General features: G+C 38.7%; 1 protein-coding gene across 1 annotated transcript in view; it reads left to right on the top strand.

Annotated features, from left to right (window-relative positions):
* dnah7 (dynein, axonemal, heavy chain 7) overlaps positions 1-12,571 on the top strand; it is a 160,696-nt gene that overhangs the window by 38,677 nt on the left and 109,448 nt on the right. Inside the window, exons 25-28 of the mRNA XM_072686501.1 lie at positions 1,746-1,914; positions 4,425-4,527; positions 7,181-7,308; positions 7,832-8,044. Coding sequence (XP_072542602.1) covers positions 1,746-1,914; positions 4,425-4,527; positions 7,181-7,308; positions 7,832-8,044 — 613 coding nt within the window. The remainder of the gene's footprint in view (positions 1-1,745; positions 1,915-4,424; positions 4,528-7,180; positions 7,309-7,831; positions 8,045-12,571) is intronic.

Here is a 12,571-nt window from a genome sequence, read left to right as displayed (position 1 = left end):
AATTGGTTCTAAAGAGCTCACGCTGAATTCCAGTGTGGTACTGTAACTGGATGCCACCGTTGCAACAAGTAATTTGGTGAAATTTAAATAGAGATTCCAGGATAAACCGTGAGTGGTATTATTGAACAGTAAAAGCATTTAGGAACCACAGCTACTCAGTTATGAAATAGTAGTCCACGTAAAGTTACAGAGTGGGGTTGCTGAGACGCATAGTGTATAAAAGTCGCCAACGCTTTGCTGACTTAACTTCAATTTATTATATTTCCAAACATCCTCTGGCATTACCATGGGTTTCCATAGCCAAGCAGCTGCATGCAAGCCTTACGTCACCAAGCACAATTCCAAATGTTAAATGAACGTCCTAGGTAAAGCACACCACCACTGGACTCTGGAGCAGTAAAAAAAGTTCTGTGGAGTGACAAATCACAGTTTTCTATCTGGAAGACTGACAGACAAATCTGGGTTGGCCAAATTTGTCAGAAATGTCTCCCTGACTCATTGTGACAACTGTAGAGTTTGGTTGAGGGGGGATAATGCTCTGGGGATGTTTTTCAGAGCTTGGCCTAAGCCCCTTAGTTCCAGTGAAGGGAAATCTTAATGCTTCAGTGTACCAAGACATTGGACAATTCTATGCTTCCAATCTTGTGGAAACAGTTTGGGGAGTCCTTTTTCTGTTTAGGAAAGGCTCCAGTGCACAAAGCAAGGTCCATGAAGACATGGTTATGTGAGTTTGATGTTGAAAAACATAACTGGCCTACAAAGAGCCCTGACCCACCTAATGAAACAGCTTTGGGATAAACTAGAACGGCGGTAAACCAAGCCTTCGCATCCAACATCAGTGTGTCAGAAAGCGAGAAAATTTTACCAAAAGGGTGGAAGCTGATATGGCAGAAAGGGTTGGGCAACTCCATATTCATACTTATGACTTATGAGGTTTTTTTTTATTTAAAAAGTGTCCATTTTCTGTATTTAAAGTATTATTGTCACAGTCTTAGACAAATGTTTAGGCCCCCTCGACCTTCAATATTTTCTTTTGTTAAAATGTAGTAAACATAGCCTCTGTTGTCAGTCAAACAAATGGTAAATGTACAATTACCATTTTGATAAAAAAAATAAACAAAAAAATACATTTTTCAATGTTTAGGCACCTCACAGAGTCTAAACTTTTTGGCAGTGAACTACCACTCTTGAGCTAAACTTTTATTCAGGTTCTTAGCAGTCAAATTGAGGTTTATTTGCCTTACCAGCATATGAGCAGTTCTCTCCAAGAGATCTTCTAAATCTCAGCTTGACCATTTCGCTAGAACTGCCATTTCTTTAACCTCTAACATTTTGGAACCACTGATTTTTCCTGGATTTTCTTCCCCACTGTAACTTAGGAACAGCTCAGACAGTTTGCATTGCTTCCAATGTAGTAACTGGTTAAGAATCCTTCGAGTGTCATAAAGGTCACAGAGCATAAGGGGTTGAAACCCAATGTATAAACCATTAGCTGAAAAAGTGTGGCTAAAGCTTGGAAATATATATATGTAGTATATAATATTACACAATTCCCCCTGGTTGTTTCAAGGTGAGTACTCATAGCATTTTTCTTATACATCTTGTCATTCTAAAATGCAAGTACGCCCAAGAGATACATTTGAAAGTTGACCACTGTGTCAATTCCATTTAAACTCCATTACTTTGAAGATTTCTTCTCACTTGTCCTTTTATATCTACACCTGTGCATTTGTCTCTTATCTCAGAACCCTATTTGGAGCACTGCACCTGCATTTGGGAGGAGCTCCTGAGGGCCCAGCTGGAACAGGGAAGACTGAAACCACCAAAGACCTGGCCAAAGCTGTGGCCAAGCAGTGTGTGGTCTTCAACTGTTCTGACGGCCTCGACTACATCGCTCTGGGCAAGTTCTTCAAGGTTAGACAGACTTGTAGCAACCTAAGAGTTACTCCTCCTTTTGCTCTGAAGTTAGATAGTTTTCTTGTATGTAATGTGTCATTCAGTGTTTATGACGCAGCCCATGAGGAACGCCCACTGAGCATTTTCCGCCCAAGGCTAAGCCACAAGGATTTAATAAAGAATACAAAGTGTTGTGTAAATATGCCACTCTGTCTTTGTGACAATTACAGTTCTGCATTGGATTAAATAAGTATTTTGTAAATTAAAAAAAAAAAAAAAAGTATTTCATTAGCTTTAAGGGTTTTTTTCTGTAATACCTTACAGAATGACCATTAAACTGCCATAGTCGAGTGTAAGAGTTTATTGACAAGAAAAGAAAAAGTGTACGAGTCCTAGTTATATTTTTGTATTAGCTCAAGAGCCTGAAGTGTTTGAATGAAAATGTTAAATAACACAAAGGCAGTTCAGGTTTGGAGGAGTGCGTCCTTGCCCCTTTTCATTTGTATAAAGATGTACTTTGAGCACAGAAAAAGAGAGAGAGAGAGAGAGAGAGAGAGAGAGAGAAAAAAAGAGAGAGGGAGAGCATGAAGGAAAAGCTAGAAAAGAACGTCACCAGTCGCCATGGCAACAGAGATTTCGCAAGCCCACTTTTTGAGTGCTTGGCAGCACATCCTGAGATGTAGAAATTTAGCAGAATCAATGCCTATCCCCCCCAAATATAAGCCACGGATCTCAGGATCCTCAACTCTTCTTCTCATATGTTCTGTGACCGCTGTCATTCCATTTACTATGACATGAAAAGAGCACACTGTTAGAGCTCCAAATATTCTATTTAATCCCTAACATTGTCTAAATGGCTGTACAAGTTTAAATATAACATTTTCTAATGATTTCCCCCCTCAGAAAAGTGGCAGTTTATTAGCTGAATGCAGTGGTGAATTTTGTGTGTTCTGTAACTCAACCAGACTGCATCCAAAATTATCCAAAAATACGTAAATACCTTCTATTATCCCAAGACTACCTTACCAATTCCACCAAGGCTTTGTGGACTTGGTTTCAGAAAACGTTCTGGAGTGGCCATCACAATCAGACTTTAGCCCCATCGATATTTGGTACAATTTGAAAAAGAAGTAGCAGCAGGAAACCCAAGAATATGCTAGAATTGGCCAAGGTTCCTCAGGAACACTGCAAGAAACTGTTTTTTTTTGGCAATGCATCACATTTGCAGTAGGTCATGAGAGCAAGCTTGTCATGAAGGGGTTGAATTTTTCTGAGACTGCAGTGGTCATTAAAAGTAGCACACCTTTGTTTAACAAATTATGTACATATGAGTTATTCATAATTTCTGCAACCAAAATTATAACATTTATTCTGAGCTGCGTGTACAATGGCCTGCAAATGGTGGGAATTCCTGGTCATTCCTGTTGCTTTAAATTGTTAAGTGAGTAGAATGCTCGATAATTGTAGATTGCTCTAATTTTCAAAATAATTCAAATTATTTTAAGGTGAGCTTAAAGGGTGCTAATCTAAAGAAACAAACAAACAAACAAACAAAAAGTGAGAAATCAGGGTGACCAACAAGAAACAGTAGAATTGAATAGATATTATTAATAATGGTTGTTCACATTTAAGCAACATAGAATTTGATATATAACCTTGGTCATTTATGTTACAAAATATTGTGCTTAAATAGTAAAATATTTTCTAAACAGACTTTCATGAACATTCACTAATAAAATATTTTCATAGCCTTAAGATGGCAAAATCTAAGACACAATAAATAAATCCATTTAATAATGGGATTCACAATTACACAGTGTAGAGCAGTGTAGGGACAGTGGAGGAAACAAAAGTGGGGTACAAGCAAATTCCCCCTAAAGTATAACTGGTTAATACTACATGACACTCCACTGTAAATGAAGTAATGAATCTACTTGAATGGCTCAATTGCAGGTATTTAGTGGTTTGGTACTTGTTATTAGCTCTTTATCTTCAATTAAAACTTTAGATGATTTCTAAATATGTTTTTGCTTTTTTGTTTTTTTACTTTTTTGCTATTTAAGATGTATATCTTTATTTTTAATGACAACAAACACCTAAATGAAGTTAAATATTACTGTAGGAGAGATCATTTCAACACTTGAAATGTTTCATTTTAACACTTTGTGCTGCTTGAATTATTGTCTTGTGCTCCTAAAATGTTTTGGTGAGCTTAATAGATATGCTTATCCTAATCATAAAAGCAGACTGTGAAACTGAAGTGTGAAGTACAATTCTATGTATATTTCTGTGAACTCATAGAAACGAAGTACACGCTATTTACATATCCAAATAAATGCCACAGCACTTATCAATTAAAACATATTTTACACTTAGAAAGGTTGTATTAGCTTTGCCATTAAAGGGGTTAAGCTTTCCTAAGATCCAATCATAACTAAAAGGAATAAAAGCTGTCTGGCTCTGAGTGGCTTAGAGTGTCTCCAGCACCCATATCCTCCAGTTTTCTGATTTATGTTCCTTTTTTTTAGGGTTTGCTGTCCTGTGGTGCGTGGGCATGCTTTGACGAGTTCAACCGTATCGACTTGGAAGTGCTGTCAGTGGTGGCGCAGCAAATTCTCACCATTCAGAGAGGTGTGTGTGTGGGTGTGCATATGTGTGTGCTTGGATAGGGGCTATCTATATCTAAACCTGTACTCAATAAAACTACTTCACAAAGCTCAGGCTGACATGCTGTGTTACACAGAATAGATCAGCAGTGGAAATGTGTCCATAGAGTCACTACTGCCATCTGTACATATTTCTGTTTGTTTACATATTTTTTTTTAAGTGTTATGTAAGGATGATGCAGTGATATTTGTATCATATTGGTATCAGCAGACATTGATGGTTGATGTTTGATGGTGTATTGTTTGTGGTAAAGAAAAGACTGTATTGGGCTTCTGGAGCACTTGAAACAATAATGGGGTTTTAATGTACATTTGAACTGTTCTGGGGGAGAATAAGGTGAAACATATATCTTTAAGAGAAAGAAAAACAAAAATTTAGAGCTCAAGTATTCATTTATTGGGGTTTTATGAAATCGACACAGGGTCAAAATTATTCAGACAGGGTGAAAAAGTTATTTAGCTTGACACACCTTAACCAGATGCTTTTGGTTGTTTTGACAAACAAGCCTTGCAGAATTCTTTTGGGAGTTCAGTTAAATGTGTTGGTTTTCTGACACAGACCCGACTTATAAACACAGTCAACATATTTTCAGTAGGGTTGAGAAAAGTATTGGCAAGGCTTTTCTAAAAGCTTAATGTTAGTCTGCTTTAGTGTTTGGGAACACTGTCCTGATGGAGCACCCAACTGTTAAAATACCATACGTCTTTAATAAAACAAAAACAAAAATTTAGTGCACAAGTTTTTATTTATAGGGGTTTTCTGAAATCGATACATGGGCAGAAGTATCCATACAATTTAAATGCAAGGTTCTTTAGCATCTTGCACCTTAACCAGGCCTTTGGTAGGCATCAACAAGCTTCTGGCAGAATTCTGGTGGGAGCTCAGTTAAATGTGTTGGCTTTCTGGCACGGGCCTGACTTTTAAGCACAGTCCACATTTTATCAGTAGGGTTGAACAAAGGACTGGCAAGGTCATTCTGAAAGTTTAATGTTTGTCTGTTTGATTCATTCTGCAACCACCTTTTGTGTGTTAGGGGTCGTTGTCCTGTTGAAACACCCAATTGTGTCCAAGTTTCAACCGTCTAGCTGATGGTTTGAGGTTATGCTGAAAACGTCTGAGGTAGTCCTCTTTCTTAATTTTTGTGTACCAGTTTTCCCTGGCAGCAAACCAGCCCCAGGGCCTGATGCCATCACCACCATGCTTAACAGTTGGTACAGTGTTCCTGGGGTTAAATTCCTCATTCTTTCAAACTTAAACTTTGATATTTGCTGCAGTGCTTTGAGTTTTGCTAAAGTGATATGTATTTGGAAAGACCACAAAGTATTTTTTGGCTTTTGTTGTGCTCCCAGTTAGTATTGGTGAGTACCTACAGACAGTGGTTTGAGGAGGAATAGACTCTGAGCCAGTGACAAGGTATTCAGTGTCCAAGGCTTATTGTTGAACAACAAGAGGCAGAATGGTCAGAGTGCCCATGCTAACTCCTGCCAATCATAGAAAACTCCAGCAATGGACATTTAAGCCTCAGAAATGGAGGAAGGTCACTTGGTCTGATGAGTCTTAGGTCTGTTTTTCAAGTTACATTAACTATCATTGTAACTAGCAGCACTGAGATCACTGAGCTAGGCTGTTGTTCATTTGGTGTGGTTTACTTACATTGCGGTGGTCAACATGTTTTGCCTGTGGAGATTGGTTGGTTGGCCAGAAATAGCGCTGTTCCTAATGATTTTGAATGCTGTTTTTTTTTTTTAAGTAAAACTAGTACATTCTTAAAGAATAAAATAAGTGAAGTTTCAGCAAAAATGAACCAACCAAAAGTTACAGTAGTGCAGAAATTAAATAATTTAGCTCACAAGCAGTTTAAGTTTTAGAGGCACAAATTACACGTGGCCTACCCACCTCACAGACAAGAAATCAGACATTTTGTGTAGGCAGAGAGCCATTTGAGAACTAGCTTTGTGTACTTAAAGCTCCCGAGGTATCAAGAAAATCCTTCTATCTACACTGTATCTACACTGGACGTTCTAATTAAGAAATGGTTAGCATTGCGACTTTGTGTGAAATACTCCCACACTTTTTTTTGTAGCTGCAGCTTGCTCTTCAGATAAATCCATGCTTTCAGTAGGCCATTTTTGAGTTTTGTTGATTATGTTGATTACGTCGACACGTCGCACCAGCCCTAGTCAGTAATGTGGTGGGGTTACGTCTAATGCACTGCCGTTATGGCCTGGGAGTTCCCGAGCTGTGCCGCTTTGCCATCAGCAGCCAGAGTCTGAGAGAGCACAACGTACAGACGTGTTAAGTCCTTAACCTCCTAGTCTCAGGAGCTTTGCTAGTGCTAGGGGAAACTACAAAGGGGTGGGTTAATTAGCTGTACTAAATTAACTAGATTAACAAAAATTAAAAAAAAAAAAAGAATGTGGTGGAGTTGCAAGCACCTTATCACTTCTATATATAGACGATCAGGGTGGACCTCATGTTTCTAGTTCTCAAAATCCAAGCTTAATTGTCAGATTTTAATTCATCATTATAGCTAAGTGGTTAACATCTATTGAATTTGAAAGAGTAGAGTCTCTGGGTTTATTGATGGTTAATATGAGAGCTCTCTGTTTCTGTGCAGGTATTGCAGCCCATGCGGAGATGCTACTGTTTGAGGGCACCGAGCTGAGGCTTAACCCATCCTGTGCTGTGTTCATCACCATGAACCCTGGCTACGCTGGCCGCTCTGAACTACCGGACAACCTGAAGGTACAGACAGTGCTGTCCAAATAACACGTGCTGCCCAAATAACACCTTTAAATTAGCTGATGCTGTGATTGTCTGGAAAACCCTCATCATAAACCAGTTCCAGCCCAGAACCATTTTCCGCTCAATCTGCTGGAGTTAATCCTATTTTAACGTGGATAATTGTTGCAGACTTTCAGACTTACCTTGAAAATTGGGTTATTAATGGCTGAGCATGAATTAAAACTGCTATAAGTCGCCATGAAAATAAGAGGGCTGAAGACTGAAGACGCAATTTCAACTCAATTTTCAACACTGATTGCATTTAATAGCGCTAATGCCATTCTGATACCACGTCAACCTCTATTGTAGTGTAGTCCTAGGAGGACATAAAGAGAATAATACTGTGAGAGGTTCTTCACACTCACACAAAATAGTACTTTTAGAAACCAAAAGTGGTCCTCCTATGGCAGTGCTTGGTAGCATTATTATTTTTAATAGTATATCTATTCTTTTGAGCAGCATAGTTTTCAAATCTCCTCTGCAGGCCCTATTCCGGACAGTGGCTATGATGGTGCCAGACTACGCCCTGATCGCGGAAATTGTGCTATACTCCTGTGGCTTTGTAACAGCTCGTCCACTTTCCGTGAAGATTGTGGCCACATACAGGCTCTGCTCTGAACAGCTGTCATCTCAGAGCCACTATGACTATGGCATGAGGGCTGTCAAATCCGTGCTGACCGCTGCCGGCAATCTGAAGGTAATCCTGTCACAACCAGACATGGTTGAATATGTTCCCAAGCTCAGGCTAATGGCTTTATTGGCCATTACAAAGCATGTACCATGCATACCCTTGAAGCGACCTTACATTTACTGGTATGGTTGAAAGAGATTAATGTGAAATGTGTAATCACCCTTTTTTAGGAATACTTTAAGGCTTTATGATTGTCAGTTTGTGACTGTATACATTTATCATATACACAGTAGCCAAAAATGTGGACCCTTAACCATCACACCTATACAAGCTTGTAGAACATCCCATTCCAAAAATAATGGGCATCATTATGGAGTTAACCCTTTTTCCTTTTTGCAGCGGTAACAGTATTCACTCTTGTGGGAAGCCTAGTGTCTGTGTTTGAGAGGACTGGCTTGCAGTTAATGTTTCACCCTGGATGTGTTTAGAACAGTTGAGGTTAGGGTCTGTGCAGTTCCCCTCTTACTAATCTCGCTAAACTGTGTCTTTTTAAACCTCACTTTGTGCACAGTGGCACATTCATGCTGGGATCTAGCAGAGTACCCAAGATTGCCACACTTAAAGTTGCTGAGGTCATCTATGTGACTCGTTCCACTGACAATTTTTGTCTATGGAGATCGCAGATCTTGATAACTTGATTTTATACAACTGGTACCAATGGGTGTGGCTGAAACATCCTGAATTAGAAGTGTTCATATACGTTTGGCATCCATGCACACTTGTATACACTATCATTTTTTTTTATATTACATGTTATGTTTTGTTTTATATATATATATATATATATATATATATATATATATATATATATATATATATATATATATATATATTAAATACAGCAATTATTGTCCTGCCAGTCGATCCAACAGTCTGATAATGTTAATGGGGCAGTCAACACATTTGCATTTTTTGCATGCCAGCGCATCACATTCAATGTTTCTCAACGTTTCTATAGCATCTTATTCTCAGATCGAAGGTGTCTCACATCCAGAGTCTGTTGGGGAGGAAAAAACTGTTAGGCTAGCAAAACAACAAAAGCAAAACAACATTCAGGGCTGTATTAGCATTTCGTGTGATAGACAGTGGTGTAGCTATATGAATGTAATCAACCAGATTTTCTTTAGGGTTTATTTTCTAGAAGTAGTGGTGTAACAGTACACAAAAGTCTCAGGGCGATATGTTCAATGTGTTTCCGCACATATCACCTACAACTGTGAAACAACCCGGACCACCCCAGAGTTCAAATAAAATAGAAAAAGGCCAGAACAAAAAAGGCCAGAACGGAAAAGACTATGACATACCTCATGTTTATTTTTAGTCATTTTACTGCGAACAGAGGAGGAAGAATCCAAAAAATAAAGAAATGAAAGAAAACTGAAAGTATGTGATCTATTCTCTCTCTGTGCAGGAGAAATACTCTTTAAATCTACTACGCCCACAATACCACGCAAATCCAGTCTTTTTTTACTCACCAACAGCTAATGGCTAAGGGTTTACTGGGCGGGACTCTGCATTACGTTCATCAATCTTAATTCACTACAGAGATGCTTTGTCCATAGCTTGCCACGTACCGGGTTTTTTGTGTGCCCGTGACATCCTTAATGCTACAGTTTGGTGCAAATGTGCATACCGCCAGCATTGTTCTGACTTTGTTCTGCGTGAATCTGTGTGCGCTTAGACCTGAAGTTAGTCCAGTGACCACGGTAGTGACTAACGCAAGTAGGAATTAATTTGCATGTATTAGCATTTGCTTATGTACAGCTGTGGGTAGGGGGCTATGATTGGTGACAAGTTCAAGCAATGTTAGCATGTATTCCTTCAGTTGAACTAGCCTTTTAGCAGGCAGCTCTCCAAGAATGATAGCTAGCTCACTTGCTTTCTTGATGTTGGTCAGGCTCAACCAAGAACCAATGACCAATTTTGTTAGTTTGCTTGGAAGTAGTACATTTATGCAGGAAAAGAAAATAGATACTAAAATGAGTATACTTAAAGCAAATACATTCCCATCATCTTTTGTTGTGTTTGCATTCCATTTATATTCCATTGTTAAATCTTTAAAACCTAAGCGTTTTGATTTGATCATATACTTAAACTTCAGACACCTTTCATCTACCACTGTCTTCCTCTAGCCATTCCCCAAGACATCCAGTTGCTGTTGGCTTCGTTTCTCCTTATTAGAATATTGTTATCGAGCGCCAGAGCAGTGCAGCATTCTCCAAAATCCTGGCTGCTCCCCTTCATTCTTCTCAGTTTTTCTCTCTCTCTCTCTCTCTTTGGGTTAAAGCCAAGCAATTCCAGCGGCAAGTAGACTGTGCCTTCACTTTCAGTCTGTCTCGGACAGATGAGAGTGAGAAAGCGGCAGAGACAGATTTAACAGCTCTGCACGCAACTTGGACTCATTGAAGTAGAGTGCTCAACTAGAAAGCTGTCCGGCCGAGTAAAGGCCAATCTCACTTTTACCAATTACTGTAGGCCTACTAGAAGTGCCTACTTCTACCACTTACCACATACATTCTCCAGTAGGATAACACATCTCAATTGGACTCATTTACAAGACATTTCTGTCCATCATGAGCTCTTGATTTGATTTCTAGGCCTTTAGAGGAGGCCTAATGATTTCCGAAGGGTAAAAAAGGGTATCTTTTATTAGTGAATTTTTATTCAATAGAATGATGCTTGTACTTAAACTCAATAACTTAAAGTACATAAAGTAAATCTGCAAATCTGACAGTACTGACCTTATTTATTTCTGGATGCCCAATTTGCCCAATCAGTTTCCCCATGACATCTATGTAGTGTCGCAGTTGTGAGGCTTGGAGGCAGATATAAATGCAAGCAAGAATTTAATTAGAAATGAAACAAAAAGCCAACCGGATACAACAAACAACGGCAGATAGTTTGTTGTGGTTTTTGTGTGTCCATCCGTCCATCCATCTTCTGATCTGCTTCTTCCTTGTGAGGGTCACGGGACATACCCAGTATCAAATCAATGTATTACAGAGATAGATTTATAGATGTTTTTCTTGAGATGAGCTTTTTAATTGGGCTACAAAATCCTTCTCAAGCAAGTCAGCTTCCGTCTCATGTTTTACTCCTGCAGATGAGGAATTGGTTACTCATTTAAGTGGGTCTACATATAGGCATTGCTAAACCAAACATGTTTAAGAACAGTAAAAGGGTTGGTGTTCTAGATCACAAATGAGGGAAAGGGCAGAAGTGCCACACATTACAAAAACATAAAAAATGCTGGAAGTTGTATTGAAGTTAATATAAAATGTATTTGTATAGTAAAGCAGCTTTACAGAGATCTGTTTCTGAACCTGCTTTGAACAAGCCAATGACAACAGTGGCAAGAAGGAGAGACTAAAAAGAGGAACCAATCCTCCTTCTAATGGCAAAACAAGAAATACCAGCCAAGAAAGTAAATCTAGTTACAAGAAAATAGGGAAAAAAAAAGAATAATGGTAACCGAAAAGTAAAGTTATTAAGAACTTTGACCAATGTCATTGACCAAACCTTATGCACAGTACAAGAATGGGAGAGAGTGAGGGGAAGAAACTGGTGTAAAGTTCTAACAGACTAAACCATCACATGCACATTTATTATTCAGCATTAGCCTGCTGTGAACTAAACTGAAACAAGCATTTAGAGCAGGACAGCATCACAGCGTGCAGCAGAGAAGTGGAGATCCTGGTCAAAACAGCACTTAGGCAGACAGCAGGAACAGGTAATCTTTAAAGATGTCAGATAGACAAAGTGGAACAGAAAGGGATGTTGGGGGTAAAAGTAAAAAGGGGTAAAATCGAGAAATCCATGCAGTGAAACTTGTCCAGAAACAACAAACAAACAGAAAAATTAAACACTCCACACACCACCACCACCAAAAACAGTAACTATAATCAGTGATTACCAGCAGGATCACATTACAGCTTAAAAAAACAACAACAACAAAAAAAAAAAAACACGATCACTCCTCTTAACATGTTTGTTTCTGATCGAGTGAGCAAGTGTGTGTTTGAGAGATACTGCTGTTATTCGCCATGACTTTTTCTTGAATTTTGAACTTGAACGTGCAGTAACAATACATTCACTAATGGAAATGACAAAACACCTTTGTCATTTTTTAAAGCAAAAGGACCATCAGTCTCCATTGTAAATTAAGCCTTCCTGTAGTACATATTCTCTGAGCTTCACAGTCAAATTTAAAGAAGCTTGCTATTGAATTCATGTAGACAAGCTAGTACTGCTGTCTAATTTCTTTCTGTTGCCAAGTGAGTGTGCAGGTGTGCTTGTAAAATTCTATTACTAATTAATAGTATTATTTGTCACAATTACTTGTAGGGTTGCAAAATCCAGGGATTTTTCAAAGTTGGGAAATTTACCATGGACATCAATGGGTAATTATGGGAATTAATGGAAATAAAATGAGAATATTCTAAGCTAAACATGAGTAATGTACCAAAACAGTTGAATAGCAAAGCTGCTCCTCAATCCCAGGCACAGTGAATGCAAGGGGTGTGGTCTGTGTGA

This window comes from Salminus brasiliensis, chromosome 8 (genome assembly GCF_030463535.1).
Source record: "Salminus brasiliensis chromosome 8, fSalBra1.hap2, whole genome shotgun sequence".
In the NCBI taxonomy this organism is placed as follows: Eukaryota; Metazoa; Chordata; class Actinopteri; order Characiformes; family Bryconidae; genus Salminus; species Salminus brasiliensis.
The sequence above is the reverse complement of the archived record's forward strand: the minus strand, read 5'-3'. Positions and strand labels throughout refer to the sequence as shown.